Source organism: Rhincodon typus, chromosome 37 (assembly GCF_021869965.1).
Source record: "Rhincodon typus isolate 14 chromosome 37, sRhiTyp1.1, whole genome shotgun sequence".
Lineage (NCBI taxonomy): Eukaryota > Metazoa > Chordata > Chondrichthyes > Orectolobiformes > Rhincodontidae > Rhincodon > Rhincodon typus.
The window spans coordinates 84,331-105,716 of NC_063368.1; the positions used below are offsets into that span (position 1 = coordinate 84,331).

The 21,386-nt window shown below is 42.1% G+C and overlaps 1 protein-coding gene across 2 annotated transcripts in view; it reads right to left on the bottom strand.

The window, feature by feature from the left end:
- Positions 1-21,386, bottom strand: part of LOC109919070 (NACHT, LRR and PYD domains-containing protein 3-like) — a 148,919-nt gene that overhangs the window by 58,401 nt on the left and 69,132 nt on the right. For both annotated transcript variants that reach the window (XM_048617307.1, XM_048617308.1), the window contains one exon: positions 10,683-10,853. In XM_048617307.1, the coding sequence (XP_048473264.1) occupies positions 10,683-10,853 (171 nt within the window). The remainder of the gene's footprint in view (positions 1-10,682; positions 10,854-21,386) is intronic.

Consider the following 21,386-nt stretch of genomic DNA (forward strand, 5'->3'; position numbering starts at 1 on the left):
TTGAGGAGATTCTGCCACCCTCGGAAACAACAACTTACTTTTATCTTCATGGCCATACAGAATATAGGATGATGCTTAAATGCACCTTGTTGTCTCTAAAGATAAAGGTTGCTTGTTGTTTCTGAGGGTGGCAGAATCTCCTTGCAAAGGTTAAACTTCTTGTGCGCCAAAACAGTCTAATCAGAACACAGCAGCAAGCAAATTGCTGATATAGAATGATGTACCAAGGATCCAATCACAGTTGGATAACCCACGCTATTGACCAATGGTATACAGGGGGAGGGGATATGTGCTGTGGTTTCAGGGAGGAACGAGGAAAATATATGAAAAGAGAATCGGCTTGTATTAGAGTGGAATGCATTCAACACAGCTTTGTGTGGAGTGTCTTGAGTGCCTCTACCTGCATGATACTGGTGATTACTTGGATAAACAGTCACATGCCTGAACTCTGCTGTCTCCTGCAACTTATGTCCTTTCTGGGTTGCTCCTACAAGGGGGAATCTAGCAAACATAAGACTACTTGCAGGTATGTCTACATTTGGAAAGTGGGAGTTTACTAAATGTAGTACAGTGAGAATTCAGAGCCAGCATGTTCATTTAGGAATAATGGGCAAGGGGGTGATGCCAAAGGATATCAAGAAGTTGATAAACAAAAAGAAGGTTATGTTCAGAGTATTAAAAAAAACAGGGGAGGCTCTTCAGGGCCATACAGAATATAGGATGATGCTTAAAAGAGAAATTAGGAAAGCAAAGAGAAGCTCCAAAGTATCTTTGTCAAATAGAATAAAGGAAAACCCCAAGGCATATTATAAGCATATTAAGAGCAAGAGGACTACAAGGGAGCAGGGCGGTCAATTAGAGACCAAAGGGGCAATCTGTGTGTGGAGCCTGAGGATGTAGGTGAGGTGTTAAATGAATGTTTCCTATCTGTATTCGCAAAAGAGAAAGACGTTGGAGCTGGAGATTTCAGTTGGGATGTTAAGGTTCTACATCATGATAAGATTAATAAGGAGGAGGCATTAGATGTTTTAGCAGGTATCAATGTGCATAAATCCCCAGGGCCTGATTAGAGACATAGAGTCATAGAGTAATAAAGCATGGAAACAGGCCCTTTGGCCCAAACTGGTCCATGCTGACAACAGTGCCCACTCAGCTAGATCCAATTGCCCGCATTTGGTCCATATCCCTCTAAACCCTTCTCATCCATGTACCTATCCAAATGTTTTTTAAATGTTGCTATTGTACCTGCTTAACCACTTATTCTGGCAGCTCACTCCATATACGTACCACTCTCTGCATGAAGAAGTTGCCGCTCAGGTCCTTCTTAAGTTTTTCCCCTCTCACCTTAAACCTATGCCCTCTAGTTTTCAATTCCCTATTCCAGGGAAAAAGACTTTATGCATTCATCCTATCTATATCCCTCATGATTTTATACACCTTAATAAGGTCACCTCTCATTATCCTATGTTCCAAGGAATAAAGTCTTATTCTGGCCAATCTTTCCCTATAACTTGGCCTAATAGTCCTGGCAACATCCTCATAAATCTTCTTTGCGCACTTTCCAGTTTAACCAAGTCTTTCCTATAACAGGGTAACCAAAACTGTACACAATTCTCCAAGCGCGGCTTCATCAACGACTTATGTAACTGTAACATAAAATCCCAATTCCTATACCCAGTGCCTCAACCGATGAAGGCCAGCATGCTAAATGCCTCCTTCACCACCCTGTCCATCTGCGACAAGATTTCAACGAACTGGTACTGGTACTCCTAGGTTCCTCCGTTCCACAACACTCCTTAGGACCTTACCATTTACTGTGTAAGTCCTACCTTGATTTAACTTTTCAAAATGCAACACCTCACACTTGTCAGTATTGAATTGCATTTGCCAATCCTTAGCCCACATCCTCATCTGATCAAGATCCCTCTGTAACTTTTAATAGCCTTCTTTGCTATCAACAATACCTCTTAATTTTGTATCATCCGCAAACTTATTAATCATGTCTTGTACATTCACATCCAGATCACTTATGTAAATAACAAATAACAAAGGTCCCAGCACCGATCCCTGTGGCACACCACTAGTCACAGGTCTCCAGTCCAAGAAATAACCTTCAATCATCACTTTCTGCTTCCCTCCATTCAGCCAATTTTGAATACAATTAGCTAGATTTCCCTTTCCCATGCAACCCAACATTCATGACTAAACTGCCATGCGGGACCTTGTCAAAGGCCTTATTAAAGTCCATTAGATGTACCCCAGGCTGTTATGGGAGGCAAGGGAGGAGATTGATGGAGTCTTTTTGAGATATTTAATACTTTACTGGCCACAGTTGAAGCACCAGATGGCAGAAGGTTAACTAATGTGGTTCTTTTGTTCAAGAAGAGCAGCAGGGACAGGGCAGGTAATAACAAACCAGTTAGTCTGATGTCAGTGGTCGAATTATTGGAAATATATCTGAGGGACAGGACTAATCAACAGTTGGAGAGGCTGGGATTCAGCAGGAATAATCTGTCTGATTAATTTAACTGAGTTTTTGAAATCTATTGATGAAGTTATTGAAGTTGTTGTGGTTTACATGGGCTTTATTAAGGCCTTTGTCAAGGTCCCACATGGAAAGCTATTCCAAAGGTAAGAGCCTGTGAGATCCAATGCAACGTGGCAAACTGAATCCAAAATTAACTTGCAAATAGGAGGCAAAGGATGATGGTGGAGGGATTTTTTGTGACTGAAATTCTGTAACCAACAATGTACAACAGGTAGCTGTTATGTACATTAATGACTTAGATGTGAATATAGAAGGTTTGCACACAGCATAAAATTGGTGTTGCTGATAGCGAGGACGATGGTCTCAGTCTACAGTCTGATGTTGATCAGATGGTAAATTGGGCACAGCAATGAAGATGGAATTTAATTCTGATGAGTGTGAAGGATGCTTTTTGGGAGGTCTAATAAGGGAAGAATTAACACAATGAATGGTTGTTCCTCTCTACTCCCTAGGGACCTAAGTGCCCACAGATCCATGAAGGTGTCAGCAAAGGTAGACAGGGTAGTGAAGAAGTCACACAGGAAGCTTGCCTTCATTAGCCAGGGCATAGAATATAGGATTAGGGAAGTATCACTGCAACTTTATAGAGTGTTGGTTAGGCCACAGATGAATACTGTGTTGAATTAGAAGGATGCAGTTGTACTGGAGAAGGTGTAGAGGGAATTCACCCAAGATTTTGCCAGGAATGGAAAGTCACAGTAATGAAGAGAGACTGGATAAGCTGGATTTGTTTTCCTTGGAGCAGAGAACACCGATGGATGGTCTAATTGAGGAATTCAAAATTATGAGTAGCATAAAGGATAGTGAAGCGTTGTTAGAATCATTTCCCTATGGTAGACATATCAAAGACCAGAGGGCATAAGTTTAATGTGAGGGGTCAGTGGTTTAGAGAGGATCTGAGGAAGAGTTCTCTCACCCAGAGACTGGTGATAATATGGAACAGCCTGCCTAAGTGGGTAGTGGAAGCACTTACTTTCCCAACATTTAAGAAGCATCTAGATAAGCAATGCTAGAACACAGTAGGCCAGGGACCAAATGCAGTAAATGGGATTAGTATAGTCTGGTGTTTGTTGGACAGGGTAGACACGATGGGCCATATGACTCTATGAATGTATGACTATGTTTCTCTCCTTTCACCATTCTGTATGTCATTCTGAAACCTACAACTATCCTCAGCATTATCCACTATTTTACCAAGTTTCATCACATGTATCCAGACGTGCAGATCCACAGTTCCCTAAAAGTGGCAACACAGGTGGCCAAAGTGATTAAGAAGGCAAAAGGGCAGAGAACATAGAACATAGAACAGTACAGCACAGTACAGGCCCTTCGGCCCACAATGTTGTGTCAAACTTTTACCCTAATCCTAAGGTCTATACTATCATCCATATGCCTATCTAACAGCCACTAAAATGCCCCTAATGAGGCCAACTCCACTACCCTCTCCGGCAATGCATTCCACGCCCCGACCACTCTCTGAGTAAAGAATCTACCTCTGACGTCTCTCCTGTATCTACTTCCACTCACTTTAAAACTATGCTTCCTCATGATAGCTACCTCCACCCTAGGAGAAAGTCTCTGGCTGGCTACTCTATCTATACCTCTGATCATTTTGTACACCTCTATCAAGTCACCTCTCATCCTTTGTCGTTCTGAAGAGAAAAGCCCTAGCTCTCTCAACCTTTTCTCATAGGACCTTCCCTCCATTGCAGGCAACATCCTGGTAAATCTCCTCTGCACCTTTTCCATTGCCTCCACATCTTTCCTGTAATGAGGCAACTAGAACTGGACACAATACTCCAGATGTGGCCGAACCAGGCTTTTGTATAGCTGGAGCATAACTTCACGGCTCTTGAACTCAATCCCTCTATTAATGAAAGCTAACACACCATACGCCTTCTTAACAACTCTGTCCACCTGGGTGGCAGCTTTCAGGGAACTGTGAACACGAACCCCAAGATCCCTCCACTCCTCCACACTGCCAAGAATCTTTCCGTTAACCCTGTATTCTGCTTTCAAGTTTGTTCTTCCAAAATGAATCTCCTCACACTTTTCAGGGTTAAACTCCATCTGCCATTTCTCAGCCCAGCTCTGCATCCTATCAATGTCCCTTTGTAACCTAGAACAGCCCTCCGCACTGTCCACAACACGACCCACCTTCGTATCATCTGCGAACTTGCTAATCTACCCTTCCACTCCTTCATCCAAATCATTTACAAAAATCGCAAATAGAAGAGGACCCAGAACAGATCCTTGTGGTACACCACGCGTAACTGAGCACCATGTTGAATATTTTCCGTCCACTACCACCCTTTGTCTTCTAAGGGTCAGCCAATTCTGAATCCAATCTGCCACATTTCCCCCTATCCCATGCCTCCTTACCTTCTGCATGAGCCTACCATGGGGAACCTTATCAAACGCCTTACTTAAATCCATGGATACCACATCCACTGCTCTACCTTCATCCATGTGTTTGGTCACCTCTTCAAAGAATTCAATAATGTTTGTGAGGCATGATCTATCCCTCACAAATCCATGCTGATTATCACGAATCAAACTGTGCCTTTCCAAGTGATCATAAATCCTATCTCTCAGAGCCCTTTCCAATAATTTGCCCACCATTGATGTAAGATTAACTGGCCTGTAATTTCCAGGGTTATCCCTATTCCCTTTTTTGAATGACGTTTGCCTCTCTGCAATCTTCCGGCACTATTCCCGCGGACAGTGAGGACGAAAAGATCATCGCCAAAGGCCCTGCGATCTCTTCCCTCACTTCCCATAGAATCCTTGGATAAATCCCATCAGGCCCGGGGGACTTATCTATCTTCAACTTCCTCAAAATTCCTGGCACATCTTTCTTACTAACATCGACCTCCTCTAGCCTACCAGCCTGTTTCACACTGTCCTCCTCTCCAACAAGGTCCCTCTGAGTTGTGAATACCAAAGAAAAGTATTCATTAAGGACCTCTCCTATCTCTTTAGACTCTGTGCATAAATTCCCTTTGCAATCCTTGATCGGCCCTACCCTTTCTCTGGTCATTCTCGTATTCCTCAAGTACGTGTAAAAAGCCTTGGAGTTTTCCTTGATCCTATCTGCCAAGGTTTTCTCATGCCCCCTTATAGCTCTCCTAAGCTCTTTCTTCAGCTCCTTCCTGGATAACTTGTATCCCTCTAGAGCCTTTTGCACTCCTTGTTTCCTAAACCTTACATAAGCATCCTTCGTCCTCTTAACTAGTCGTTCGACCTCTCTCGAGAAGCAAGGCTCCCTCACTCGAGTGCATCCTCCCTGCCTGCTAGGGACAAACATATCGAACACACGCAGTCTGCATTCCTTAAACAATCTCCACATTTCTATAGTGCTCTTCCCTGACAGCATCTGTTCCCAATTTATGTTACCCAGTTCTTGCCTAACAGAATTGTAATTGCCCTTCCCCCAATTATAAACCTTACCCTGTTGTATGTACCTATCCTTTTCCATGATTATTGTAAAAGTAACAGAGTTATGATCACTACCGCCAAAATGCTCTCCTACTAACAGGTCTAACACTTGGCCCGGTTCATTGCCAAGCACCAAATCAAAAGTGGCCTCTCCTCATGTGGGTCTATCTACATGGTGTGTCAGGAATCCGCTCAATCTAAACTATTACAACTAAAATATTTCCAATCAATATTTGGAAGGTTGAAGTCACCCATGACTACAACCCTGTGACTTCTGCACCTTTCCAGTATGTGACTCTGTCGACATATCATTCTCGAACTGCCTTTCAGTAGCTGCTATACTAGCCCTGACTAGCGATGTCACTCCCCCGCCTCTTTTTCCACTCTCCCTATTTCTTTTAAAGCATCTAAATCCCGGAACTTCCAATAACCATTCCTCTCCCTGAGTTACCCAAGTTTCTGTAATGGCTACAACATCGTAGTTCCAAGTACCAACCCATGCTCTAAGTTCATCCGCCTTATTTCTGATACTTCTAGCATTGAAGTATACACACCTCAAACCATCTCTGTGTCCACAATTACGCTCCATCGACTGCATTTCTTTATTAACAACCTCACTCCCTGTTGTGTCCGTTGGAAGGCTGAATACCTCATCCTCTGAATTATAAATCCGGTTCCCCACCCCCTGCCATACTTGCTTGCCTTCATCAGCCGGGCCATGGAGTACAAGGGTTGGCAAACCATGTAGCAGCTATATAAAACCCTTGTTAGGCCACATTTGGAGTATTGCGTGCAGTTTTGGTTGCCACATTACCAGAAGGATGTGGACACTTTGGAGAGATTGCACAGAATGTTCACCAGGATGTTGCCCGGTCTTGAGGGCATTGGCTATGAGGAAAGATTAAAAAGACGAGGGTTACTTTCACTGGAAAGACGGCGGCTGAGAGGAGACCTGACAGAGGTCTACAGAATTATGAGAGGCATAGATAGGGTGGATAGTCAGAGGCTTTTCCCCAGGGTTGAAGTTTCACTTACAAGGGGGCACAGGTTCAAGATGAGAGGGCAAAAGTTTAAGGGTGATGTGCGAGGAAAGTTCTTCACAGAATGCACTGCCAGAGGAGGGGTGGAAGCAGGCACGTTGGTGACACTTAAGAGGTGTCTGGATGGTTACATGAATAGGGAGGGAATAAAGGGACATGAACCAAATAAGGGCAGAAGGTTTGTTTTTTAGTTTAGTCAGGGCATGATGATCGGCACTGGCTTAGAGGACCAAAAGGCTTGTTCCTGTGTTGTACTTCTCTTTTTGTTCTCTACAAATTTATAACGATATTCCCCACTTTATAGCGTAAGTTGTTCCTAAAAATTGAGCAGATTAATGGACCCAAAACTGATTCTTGAGTAACAGCAAGACAAACCATCTCCCTGTCTTCATTTCCTGTTACACAGCCAATTTGTATCCATCTATTGTGAAATCAATACACTGAGAGAGAAAATATCAGTGGGGCTAGGGAGCCTTGTGACAGTACACACCAAAATGCACATGACCTGAATTTGAATATGATGGAGTTTATGGAGTATGGAGCTTGGGGGAAGCAAATGGTCACAACATTGGTCAGACTATATTTGGAGTATCGTGTGCAGTTCTGGACATCTTATTTAAGGGAGGATGTTAACATCTTGGAAAGAGCGCATAGGAGATTTACTAGAACCTTACTTGGAATGAGGGATTTTACTTACAAGAAAAGATTAGAGAAATTGGGCTTATTCTCCCGGAGCAGAGAAGATTAAGAGGTGACCTTATTGAGATATTCAAAATTATGAACAATTTTGACAAGGTATTCTGTTTCCACTCGTCGGTATGTCAGTAAATAGGGGTCACAACTTCAAGACTGTCAGCAAGAGAGTTAAGGGTGAATGTGAAGTTTTTTTACTCAGAGAGTTGTTAGGATTTGGAATGCACTGCCTGGGATAGTGGTGGAGGCAGATTCCGTACTAAGTTTCAAAATAGAGCTGGATAAATGTTTGAAAGTGATGAACTCAGAGGGCTACAGAGATAGGGCTGGAAAATGGGACAAGCTGGGTAGCTCTTATGAGAACTAGTACAGACATGATGGGTCAAATGGCCTCCTCTATGCTGTAAAATTCTATGATTCTATGTCAAGTTTTGACACAAAAGTACAGCTCTAGAGATTTTGGTTTCTAAAGTGGTGAATAGGGGCAGATGCAACCAATGAGATAAAAGCTCAGCTTTTTGGTGCTGCCTGGACAAAATAATAAAGGAAAACATCTGTATAGGCATTTTGGTAAAATATTTTAATAATTTCCATGTTTAAAGCTATTTTCTTGGGCTCAAATCCAGATTGTTGAGTAAGATAATGGAGGACATAGCAGATAGTTAAGAAGGCATACAGGAAACTCGCTTTTATCAGTTGTGGCATAGATATAAAAGCAGGGAGGTCATGTTGGAGATGTGCAGGACTTTAGTACAACTGGAGTACTGTGTGCAGTTATGGTTACCATACAAGAGATGGATGTGATTACACTGGACAGAGTGCAGAGGACAGTCACCAGGATGTTGCCTGGGATGGAGCATTTCAATTATGAGCAGAGGTATGGATTGCTTGGGCTGTTTTCTTTGGAGCAGAGAAGGTTGAAGGGGACTTGTTAGAGGGGTGTAAGATTATGAGAGGCATGGACAGGTTGAATAGAAAGCAGTTGTTCCCTTTCCTCGTATGGTCAATAACAATGGACATAATTTTAAAGTGAAAGGCAGGACGTTTAAAGGGGGTTTGAGGAAAATCATTTGCACCCTTTGATGGGGTCTGGAATGCCTTGTCTACGAGGTAGTTGAGGTGCAAAAATACTAGGATAACTACTTCAAGTGTTATAACATTGAAGACTATGGGCCTAGTGAAGTTGGTAGTATATTTTTGACAGTACAGACTCAATGGTCCAACGGGCCTATTCTGTACTATATGATTGTCTGATTCTATGCGATGTGAGGAAAAACCTTTCACCCAGTGCAAGATAGAAATCTGGAACTCGCTGCCTTTAAGGGCAGTAGAGGCAGAAAGCCTCACATCATTTAAGATGGATTTAGATGTGCACTTGCAATACCAAGGCATACAAGGCAATAGACCAACTGTTGGAAAATGGGATTAGAATAGTTAGGTGTTCATTTTTCATTGCCATGGATACAGTGGGCAAAAGAGTTTTTTTTTCAGTGGATCTCTATAACTTTATGCCTCTAGATAAAGGTTTCATACAGTTTGATGTAGCATAGATGGGCTGACAACATTGAGATATTTGCGCAAACCAGGAGAGTACTGGAGTAATGAAATGGGAAGTATCTTCAGGAATCATTCATAAACTGACCCCATACCATCAGCTTCTCAAGGGCAAATTGTGCAACAAATTCAAGCCTTGCCAGCAGTACTCACATTCCAACAAATAACACAATCTGGGATGGCATGGTGGCTTAGTGCTTAGTACTGCTGCCTTACAACACTAGGGACCCAGGTTCAAAACTAGCCTTAGGAGATTGTCTTGATGGAATTTGCATGTTCTCCCCATGTCTGAGCGGGTTTCTACTGGGTGCTCTGGTTTCCTCCTACAGTTCAAAGATGTGCTAGTAATGTGGATTGGTCATGTTAAAATGCCCCGTAGTGTCCAGGGACACAGGTTACGTGGATTAGGCATGGTAAAATTGCAGGGTTACAGTTATAGGGTGAAGGACTGGGTCTGGATGGGATGCTCTTCAGAGGATTGGTGGAGACTTGATTGGGCTGAATGACCTCTTTCCGCACTGTAGGGATTCTATGAAAATTAGTCAGGATTGACATGCAAATGATGAAAATGTATCTCCATGGACATTTAAATGACAGAATTTCCCACTCCCCTGTAGAATCAGTCATGAACAATGATTACAATCAAGACACAATTTTCTGCAACTGCACTCTAAGATTTTATGGTCTCATTGAAAGCTTTAAGCACTGATGAAAAAGGTTCTGCTTTAACGTAGCAGAAAGACTGTGTGTTCTCATTGTTAAGATGGGTTTGGAATATTTTTTGACATAGGAGAGTTCATAAGAACATAAGAACTAGGAGCAGCAGTAGGCCATCCCGCCCCTCGAGCCTGCCCCGCCATTCAATAAGATCACGGCTGATCTTTTTGAGACTCAGCTCCACTTACCCACCCAATCACCATAACCCTGTTCAAAGGCAGAGCTGAAGGAACTTGGAGGAGCGGTCATTTGAACAGGATCAAACAACATTGAATGACAGCATGGCAGCTCAGTGGTTAGCACAGCTGCCTAACAGCGCCAGGGACTGGTGCTTGAGTCCAGCCTTGGATGACTGTGTAGAGTTTATACATTCTCCCTCTGTCCCTAGAGTTTCCTCTAGGTGCTGCTGTTCCTCCCACAGTCCAAAGACGTGCAGGTTAAGTGGATTGGCCATGCTAAATTGCCCATAGTATCTAGAGATATCGGTTAGATGGAAAAAGTAGGGTTACAGGGACAGGGTAGGGGTTGGATCTAGGTTGGATGCTTTTCAGGGGGTCAGTGTAGACTCAATGGACTGAATGGACTACTTCCATGCTGTAGGGATTCTATGATGATTCCATGACTCTATGAATCAGAAATGATAGCCTTTAGTGCTTATACTTATGAGAGCAGTGAATGGCTTCCTAACTTACTTTAATGTTTGCAGTCTGCATTCAGAGTCCTTCAGAGCAGCAGCCAATAAACTTATAGCAGAATGATCTGGGAATGTGTAGCTTAAATCCAAGTTTAATATTGTCTGTTTTTTCTTGATAACAGTAGTCAGCTCTTCCCAGGATCTTTGAGTGAAGTAGGTACCTGACAGGCTGTGGAAAAATGAAGAAAACAATCAGCAGAAATAAACCCAATGAGAAAGGAATACTCTGGGGTACGACACATCATCTGTGGCTAATGAAGGAAGTTGGGGATAGTGTCCAATTGAAAGAAAAAGTGTACAATTCTGCAAACATTAGCGTCAGATCAGAATTTGAGCAAAATTTTTAAAAAGCAGCAAAAGGATAACTAAAAACATGATGTGTATGAGAGGGAATTATTTAAAAACTTAAACAAGATAATAAGAGTTTTTACAAGTGAAAAGTCAGCATGGGTCCTCTAGATAGTGAGTCTGTGGAATTAGTATAGTTGAGTAAGAAATGGCAGAGTGTTAAAGCAATCATAATTATCAGGGAAAGGGTGCTGAGAAAATTATTAGAGCTAAAGGCTGACTGGTCACTAGGAACTGATAGTTTTCATCCTAGCTTCAAAAACAAGTAGCTGAAGATGGCAGATACACTGGTTTTGCTTTTCCAAAATTTCCTAAGTTATGCAAAGGTCCCATCAAATTTGAAAATAGCAACTATAAACCCTCTCATTGAAAAAGGAGAGAGACAGAAAGCAGAGAACTGCAGGGCAGTTAGCCTAACATCTATTTTTAGGAAAATACTAGAATCTATTAAGGAGGTTATAGCTGAGCACTTAGAAAATCTTAATACAATTTGGCAGCTCTAACATTGATTTGTGAAACAGAAATCAATTTTGACTAATTTATTAAGGGTAAGTAAAATAACAAGAAGTGTGATTAAAGGGAAATCTGTAGATGTGGTGTACTTAGGTATCCAAATGCATTTGATGAGGTATCACATTAAAGGTTACCACATAAAATAGGTCACAAACAGGATAGAAGATTGATTATCTATCAAGAAGCAGACAGTGGAGATGAATAGTCCTTTCCAGGGACAGAAGCTGTAAACAGAGGACTGCCATGAGAATCAGTGAGGCCTCAACTACTTACAATTCATGTAAATGAGTTGGATGAAGGAACTAATTTTTTGTTGCTAAATATCTGTTGACAAAACAGTATGAAAGCAAACTGTGAGAAAATCATAAAGAATCTACAAAAGACTCAGATGGTGAGGAAAAAAATTGACTGATGGAGTAAAATGTAGGGAAATGTGACCTTGTCCATTTTGACAGGAAGAATAGAAATGTGGTATGTTATTTAAATGGAAAAATGTTGCGAAAATGTGAAACATCCAGGGATCTGGGTGTCCTGGTACATGAATCACAAAAAAGTTAACATGCAGATACGGCATGTGAACAGGAAAGCAAATTGAGTATTCTTGTTTATTACAAGAGAAATGAAATTTAAACAAGTAGGAAAGTTTTGCTACAACTGCACAGGGCATTGGTGAGACTATCTTGAATATGTGTAAAATCTGGACTTCTTGTTTGAGAAGGGATATAAATGTATTAAAAGCAGTTCATACCTACATAAGAACTAGGAGCAGGAGCAGGAAATTCAGCCCGTTGAGCCATTTAATACAATCATCGCTGATCACATTTTGGCCTCAACTCCACTCCCCATAATCATAGAGTCTTGGAGTCATACAGCATTAATACAGGCTCTTCTGTCCAACTAGTCCACGCGAACCATGTTCCCAAAGTAAACTGGTCCCACTTGCCTGCGTTTGGCCCATATCCCTCCAAACCTTTCTTATCCATGTACCTATCTAAATATCTTTTAATTGTTGTAACAGTATCTGGAGTCACTGCTTCCTTTGGCAGTTCATTCAACACACGAACCACTCTCTGTGTAAAAACGTTGCCCTTCACGTCCTTTTTAAAACTTTCTCCTCTCACCTTAAAAATATGTCCCCCTAGTTCCCCTACCCTAGGATAAAGACCCTTGCTATTCACCTTATCTGTGCCCCTCATCATTTACAAACATCTATAAGCCTAACCTCCTAGCTCCAATGGAAAAAGTTCCAGCCTGTCCAGCCTATTTTTATAAGTCAAACCCTCTATTCCCAGCAACATCCTGCTAAATTTTTTTCTGAACCCGCTCCAATTTAATAATATCCCTTTTCTAGCAGAGCAACCAGTACTACACACGGTACTCCAGAAGTGACCTCCTGTAATCCATTAATAATTAGAATTCTGTCTATCTCCTCAAATTTATTGATTTCCTGGCTTCCACCACATTGTGATATACAAGGATCTGTGTGCCCTGGTGCATGAATCACAAAAAATTCAGAAAAGGTTCACCCACCCAACTAATTCCTGGGATGATGGACTTACCTTACGAGGAAGGTTGGACAGACTGGTTCTGTATCCATTGGAGTTTAGAAGAATGACAGGTGGTTTTTATCAAAACATATAAGATCCTGAGAGGAATTCACAAGATGAAAGACAAGTGTGATGGAGCGACGTTCAGTCAAGGAACTCAAAAGGGAATTTGGCTGTTATTTGAAAATGCAAGGCATGGATGCTGTGAGCATCTAGGTGGGCACAAAGTGAGAGAATGCTATGAAGCCTGTTCCAGTCCTTAAGCTTGGTGCTTGTGGGATAGTCAGCATGGTTTTGCACAAGGAAGATCGTGTCTCACAAACTTGATTGAGTTTTTTGAGGAAGTTACCAAAATGATGGCAGTGCAGTAGACGTTGTTTATTTGGATTTTAGTCAAGCCTTTGACAAGTTTCAACATGATAGACTAATTAGTAAAGTTAGGTCACATGGATTCAGGGTGAGCTTGCCAGTTGGAAACATAATTGGTTTAATGGCAGGAAGCAGACAGCAGTGTTGGAGGGTTGCTTTTCAGACTGGAAGTCTGTGACCACTGGTGTTCCACAGGGATCGGTTCTGGGTCCTCTTTTGTTTTGTTATTTATATAAATAATTTGGATGAGAATACAGAAGGCATGGTTAGTAAGTTTGTGGATGACACCAATGTTGGTGGCATTGTCGTCAATGAAGATGGCTTTCTAAGATTGCAAAGGGATCTTGATCAAATTCATCAATGGGTTGAAAAACGGCAGATGGAGTTCAATCTGGATAAATGCGAGATATAGCATTTTGGTACAATAAACAAGTGTAGGGTTGATACAATTAATGGTAGGGCCTTGAGTAGTGTTGTAGAACAGAGGGACCTAGGGGTGCAGGTACGTAATTCCTTAAAGTTTGTGTTACATATAAACTTTAAAAGACATTTGGCACGCTTTCATTGCTCAGTCCTTTGAGTATAGGACTTGGGACATTATTTAAGTAAGGCACTTGATAAGGTTCCCCATGGTAAGCTCATGCAGAAGGCAAGAAGGCATGGGATAGGGGGAAATGTGGCAGATTGGATTCAGAATTGGCTGACCCTGAGAAGACAAAGGGTGGTAGTGGATGGAAAATATTCAACATGGCGCTCAGTTACAAGTGGTGTACCACAAGGATCTGTTCTGGGTCCTCTTCTATTTGTGATTTTGTAAATGATTTGGATGAAGGAGTGGAAAGGTGGATTAGTAAGTTCGCGGACGACACGAAGGTGGGTCGAGTTGTGGATAGTGCGGAGGGCTGTTCTAAGTTACAAAGGGACATTGATAGGATGCAGAGCTGGGCTGATAAGTGGCAGATGGAGTTTCACCCTGAAAAGTGTGAGGTGATTCATTTTGGAAGAACAAACTTGAAAGCAGAATACAGGGTTAACGGAAAGATTCTTGGCAGTGTGGAGGAGCAGAGGGATCTTGGGTTCATGTCCACAGTTCCCTGAAAGCTGCCACCCAGGAGGATAGAGTTGTTAAGAAGGTGTATGGTGTGTTAGCTTTCATTAATAGAGGGATTGAGTTCAAGAGCCGTGAAGTTATGCTCCAGTTATACAAAAGCCTGATTTGGCCACATCTGGACTATTGTGTCCAGTTCTAGTTGCCTCATTACAGGAAAGATGTGGAAGCATTGGAAAAGGTGCAGAGGAGATTTACCAGGATGTTGCCTGGAATGGAGGGAAGGTCTTACGAGGAAAGGTTGTGAGAGAGCTCGGGCTTTTCTCTTTAGAACGACGAAGGATGAGAGGTGACTTGATAGAGGTGTACAAAAAGATCAGAGGTATAGATAGAGTGGACAGCCAGCTACTTTTTCCTGGGGTGGAGGTAGCTATTACGAGAGGGCATAGTTTTAAAGTGAGTGGAGGTAGATATAGGGGAGACGTCAGAGGTAGGTTCTTTACTCAGAGAGTAGTCGGGGCGTGGAATGCATTGCCGGAGAGGGTAGTAGAGTCGGCCTCTTTAGGGGCATTTAAGCTGCTATTAGATAGGCATATGGATGATAGTATAAGGTAGGGGTGGAGGTTAGATAGACCTTAGGATTAGGGTAAAAGTTCGGCACAACATCGTGGGCCAAAGGGCCAGCACTGTGCTGTACTGTTCTATGTTCTATTATATTGAGGTTGCACAGGACACCGGTGAGGCCTCTTCTGGAATACTGTGTCCAGTTCTCGTTGCCCAGTTACAGGAAGGATATTATCAAGCTGTCGAGGGTTCAGAAGAGATTTACCAGGATATTGCCAGGTATTGAAGGTTTGAGATATAAGGAAAAGCTAGATAAGCTGGGACTTTTTTCACTGGAGTATTAGAGGTCGAGAGGTAATCTGATTGAAGTTTGTAAAATAATGAGAGGTATAGATAGAGTTGATGATGGTTGTTTTTTTCCCTAAGGTGGGGAATTTCAAGACCAGGGGACACATTTTTAAGGTGAGAGGAGAGAGATTTAAAAAAGACATGATTCAATTTTCTTACAAAGAGGGTGGTTTGCCTGTGGAATGAACTTCCTGATGAAGTGTTGGATGCGGTTACAATTATAACATTTAAAAAACATTTAGATGGATATATGAACAGGAAAGGGAGTGGGCCAGGAGCAGGCAGATGGGATGAGTTAAGTGTGGGATTATATTTGACAAGGACTGGTGGGACCAAAGGGTCTCTTTCCATGCTGTATGACCTTATGACTCCACATCCTGGGTGCAGCACCACAATGATAGTTGCCAGTGCAGCACTGAAGTTCAAAATAAACGTGTAAGTGAATTGGAGATGAGATATGGGTGGCATGGTGGCTCAATGATTAGCACTGCTGCCTGACAGGGCCGGGGACCTGGGATTGATTCCACCCTCAAGCAATAGTCTGTTTGGAATTTTAACTTCTCCCTGTGTCTGCGTGGTTTCCTCTGGGTACTCTGGTTTCCTTCCACAGTCCAAAGATGTGCAGGTTAGGTGGACTGGCCATGCGAAGTTGTCCATAGTGTCCAGGGATGTGCAGGCCAGGTGGATTAGCCATGGGAAATGGAGGGTAGGTGGGTGGATCTGGGCAGGCAGTTCTTCGGAAATTCGGTGTGGATTCGAAGGGCCAAATGGCCTGCTTCTACACTGTAGAGATTCTGTAATTCTGTGATTCCTAGAGACTGGCTCATGTCAGACACTAACGTCCATGGATGTGGAGCGTGTGTGTGGCCGATACCCATATAGTATGCCCTGAGCTGTTGGTACCCAATTTCCAATATGGAGTTCATTCAGGGCAAGTGTCAAACTGAATCCAAAGTGGCTCTCTTCGGTTTCTTTCTCATGTTTTACTGACATCTAATTTGTCAGGTGAGTTTGATAAGAAGAAAGTATGAATATTAATAAGGAAAGTTTTGGCATTAAAAAGGCATTTAGCAAGCAGTCATGTCTGTCATTTGGCATCTCACCACTGCCTAGCTAGGATCTTATCACACTGCTTGTGGAAAGCATAAAACATGGAGTGATATGATCTTGAAGTGGAGATGGGGCTGGCACATATCTCACCGCAGGCTACGTTGCTCAGACCCCAATAAGATTCTGTCTTAAGTTTAAATAGCCCTCCTTATACTTTTGGCCAAAAAGGAAGAGCTCACAATTTTCTGTGTTAAATTTCATTTGTCACTTGTCTGTTCAATACGTAAACCTATCTATGTTCTGTTGCAAGCAATACATATAGTCCTCTGTGCTTCCACACCTCCAAGTTTGGCATCAATGAAAAATGTTAATATTTTACTCTATATTCCAGTATCCACGTCATGCAGATACAGGGTGTAACAAAAAAGCAGTGGTGCTTAGCACTGACCATAGGGAAATACCACTGTGTACTATCCAGCAGGCTGTATAATAGCTATTAACTATTAGTCCTTATTTCTGCATTTAATCCATTTTTTTCTCCAATCTGATACTGACCCCACTATAACAATTAGCTTTATCGTCACATGTACTCAAATGAGTACAGTGAAGAGTTTGCAGGTCGCCACTTACATCACCATCTTAGGTAGCAACATGCCTAAATAGAGATTCTTAAGTACAAATTCTTAGGGAAAAAAAGAGAAAAATACAGAAATAAAAAGTCCAGAAATAAATTAGAAAAATAGAGAAATAAGAGTTCAGAATAACAGTCCTTCCAACCCAGACCGCATTGGACTTCACCTCGAGGCCAGGTGTGCGGGGAGTCCACGTCCACGCTGAGGCCGGGAGTCTGCGCTGGCTTTACTCCCGGATATCGCCAATGCCGATGCCACTTGCAGAGAGGTTGTAAAAAGAACAAAAAACGCAAAAAAAAAGCAAAAAAGAAAAGTGGTCGGAGCAGATAAGTTCCGGCTTAGGAGTCCTACTCTGCTGCCATCTTGGAGATTATTCCATCAGCCTCAGTTTTGTTAGAGTCTTTAATGTGGTACGTTGTGAAATTCACATAGGCCACATCTTAAAATCTGGGCTATCTCTCCATGACTAATTAAAACTCTCCATTTGCCTGTTGACTTTTTTCCACTGGTTTTTGTTTCTAAAACGTTACTCCCCACTGCCATTAAATTGTGGTTACTCCCTAGTGCCTTAAAAAATGGCTAATGAGATAACTGATGCTTTAATTTTAATTTGCCAAGATTCTCCATATTCAGGAAAGATTCCTTTAGAATGAAAAATAGCAAACATAACTTATCCAAATTGGGAGGGAGGCAGAAAGCAGGGCAGGGCCTGTCATGTATCTCTGGAAGGTATAGCAGGTTATTTTGAAAAGTTCAAAGTAATCAGACAGAGTCAACATGGTTTTCTGAAAGGGAAATCATGTTTAATTTATTGCAGTTCCTTGAAGAAGTAGCATGTGCTGTGGATAAAGGGATGTATTGTAGTTAGATTTCCAGAAAACGTTTCACAAAATGTCACATCAAATGCAGAAAATAAAGGCTCATGTTGTAAGGAACAACATATTGGTATGGATAAAAGATAGTCCAGCTAACAGGAAACAGAGACCATGCTTACATGGGTCATTTTCTAGTTGTTAAAATGTAGCAAGTGGTGAATGTGAGGGAACAATGCTGGGACCTCAAGGTTTCACAATTTATAGTAATGACTTGGATGAAGGGATCAAAAGTATGGTCGCTATTTTTGCTGAAGACACAAAGGTAGGTACAAAAATGAGTTGTGAAGAGGCAGAGGGAGTATGATAGCAAAATGTGAAATTGTCAATTTTGGCAGGAAAAATAAAAATGAAGCAAATTATCTAAATGGTGAGATGTTGCAGAGCTCTGAGATGCAGAAGAATCATTGTAGTATAGCACATGAATCACAAAATGTTAGTGTGCAGACACAGCAAGTAATCAGGAAAACTAACAGAATGTTTAAGTTTATTGCAAGGGGAATTCAGCGCAAAAGTCGAGAGGTTATATGAGATACTCATGAGACCATAGTATGGTCTTATTTAAGAAAGAATGCAAATCTGTTGGAACCAATTCAGAGATAGTTTACTAGACTAATACCTGGAAATGGGTGGCTGTCTTGTGAGGAAAGCTGGTTAGTATCTTGTATCTTGTATCCAGTGGAGTTTAGAACAGTCAGAGGTGACTTGGTTGAAATATATGTTTGGCATCAAGAAGGCCTACCAAAACTGGAGTCAATGAGAAAAGGGAGAAAAAAAGATTTCTGCTGTTTGGAGTTACAATGACCATAAAGGACGGATAGTTGTGGTTTTTAAATGCCAATCATCTCAGCTCCAGATCATCACTGCGGGAATTTCCCAGGCCAGTGTTCTAGAACCAACCATCTTCAATTGTTTTATCAATGACGTCTATCATAACAACACAACACAGGAACCGGCCCTTCAGGTCATAAGGTCAATACTCAAATTCTTTGAGGATGTAACTAGTAGAGTTGGTCAGTGGATATGGTTAATTTGGACTTTCAGAAAACTTTTGACAAAATCCCACATAAGAGGTTAATGTGTATAATTAAGGTGGATAGAATTAGGAAGAGTGTATTGAGGTAGATAGAAAATTGGTTAGTAGACAAAACAGAGTAGGGAAGTCCAGAACCATAGTATCCTAGAATTTTACAGAACAGAAAGAGGCCATTCAGCCCATGACATCTGTACAAGCTCCCAAAGGAGGTAACCCAGCTAGTCTCTTTCTCCAACACTGTCTCTGTGGCGCTCTAAATTCATCATTTTTTCATGTATATTCAGCTCTCTTTTGAAACGTCCTATTGGAATTCATCCCCACCACTCTCCCAGGCAGCACACATCAAATCCTAACATCTCTCTAGGTAAAGAAGTTTCTCCTCATCTCATTTCTAGCTCTGCTGTTGACAAATCTCGGACTGACATACCAACTAGTGGAAACATAATATCCTTCTTTACCCTGTCATAATTGTTCATAATTTGAACATCTCAATCAGGTCACGTTGTAATTTTAACCCGCAATAAGCTCATCTTTTAACCCATTCTGAGGAAGGGTCACTTGACCTGAATGTTGGCTCTGATTTCTCTCCACAGATGCTGCCAGACCTACTGAGGATTTCCAGTAATTTCTGTTTTGTTTCACCTTTTAATTTTCTCTGCTCAAAGGATAATAAGCCTATCTTTCCTTGTATGTAAAGTCCCTCATTCCTAATATCCTTCTAGTAAATCTTCTTCGCAATCGCTCCAGGGTTTTAACATCTTGTCCTGAATAAGATACCCAGAACGGAACACAATACACCAAATGTGGTCTAACCAATGCTTTGTAGAAGCATAACATGACTTCCTTGCTTTTATAATCTGTGCCTCTATTTATGAACCCAAGGATTGTATAAGCCTTCTTAACTGTTTGAACTTGCCTGGCCAGGCATCCTTATAAGGGGTAATCCTGTTAGAATTGTGATGAGGAGAAATTCTTTCACTCAGAGTGGTAAGCTGTGGAATTTGCTACTACAGAAAGTGGTTGAGGCCAAAACATCATGTGTTTTCAAGAAGGAGGAATCATAGAATCCCTACAGTGTGGAAGCAGGCCATTTGGCCCATTGAATTCACACCGACTCTCCTAAGAGCATCCCAACCAGATCCAACGCAATTCCCTGCAACCCTGCATGCCCCATGGCTAACCCACCTAGCCTGCACATTCCTGGACACCATGGGAATGTAGCATGGCCAATCCACGTAACCAGCACATCTTTGGGCTGTGGACGGAAACCCCCTCTGACATGGGGAGAACATGCAAACTCCACACAGACAGTCACCTGAGGGAGGAATTGAACCCGCAACTATGGTGCTGTGTGGCATCAATTCAACAGTGGCTCAGCACTTAGAAAATGTAAGAGAATCAGAGGGCAGCTGAGAGTCATCACAGTGGAATTCTGGGAGACATAACCACAGTCATCACGACTGTACAGGAGCCTTCTGCAGGACACCTTCCATGAGATGGCGAAGAAGGGCAGTGAATCAAAGGGTGGGTGAGAGTCATCACAGTGGGATTCTGGGGGATATCGCAACAGTAATTATGACTGTAAGCAGGTCAAGGAGAACCTGGTATCATGGTATGGTTAACTGCAATGGTGTTTCCTACTCTCCCTCCTCCTCTGACCAAAAGAAAAAGGGCTCTGTGAGCAGGATGACTATAACCGTTGATCTTATCTAATGCAGAATGTACAAGGCATATTGGCTGTAATGGGCTGCTGAACTGTGCCTAGTGTGTACTTCGTTCCTGGACTGAACATCATCTGTTGTGACTGTAGATGCTGATTTGTGAGTGGCAGTCCTTTCCACAGCTGGCACAGATGAATAGCATTGGCCTAAGTTGGCTGATGATTTTTCCTTCTAACAGGTTCTCTTTTCAGCAAATGTGGAAGCTATTCAGCAATTTTTCTTGGCTTGCATAACTTGTCCATGCCTTGTTGCTTGTAAAGAAAGGTGCTTAGAATACAGGTCTGATAGACAGCTTTGTATTAATTAGTTTGTATTGGTTAGCTTTCTGCCAGTCCACATGCCCAAATTGGCAATCCTGGTTTGAATATCAGAAATAAAAGTTGTTGTTAATCGTTGATCCATAGTCCACGAGGCTGTCAATTACTGACCTTTGAGGTTTCTTTTCATTCTTGCATGAGACGTGGGCATCAATGGTTTTGGCAACCTATCTCTAACTATCCTTGCTTGGGTGGCTTTCGAAGCCTTTGCCAATTGTGTTGTAGTTAACTGTAATCTAGAGTCACATGTAGGCCAGAGACAACAAGGTGCAGGGCTGGATGAACACAGTAGGCCAAGCAGCATCATAGGAGCAGAGAGGCTGACGTTTCGGGCCTA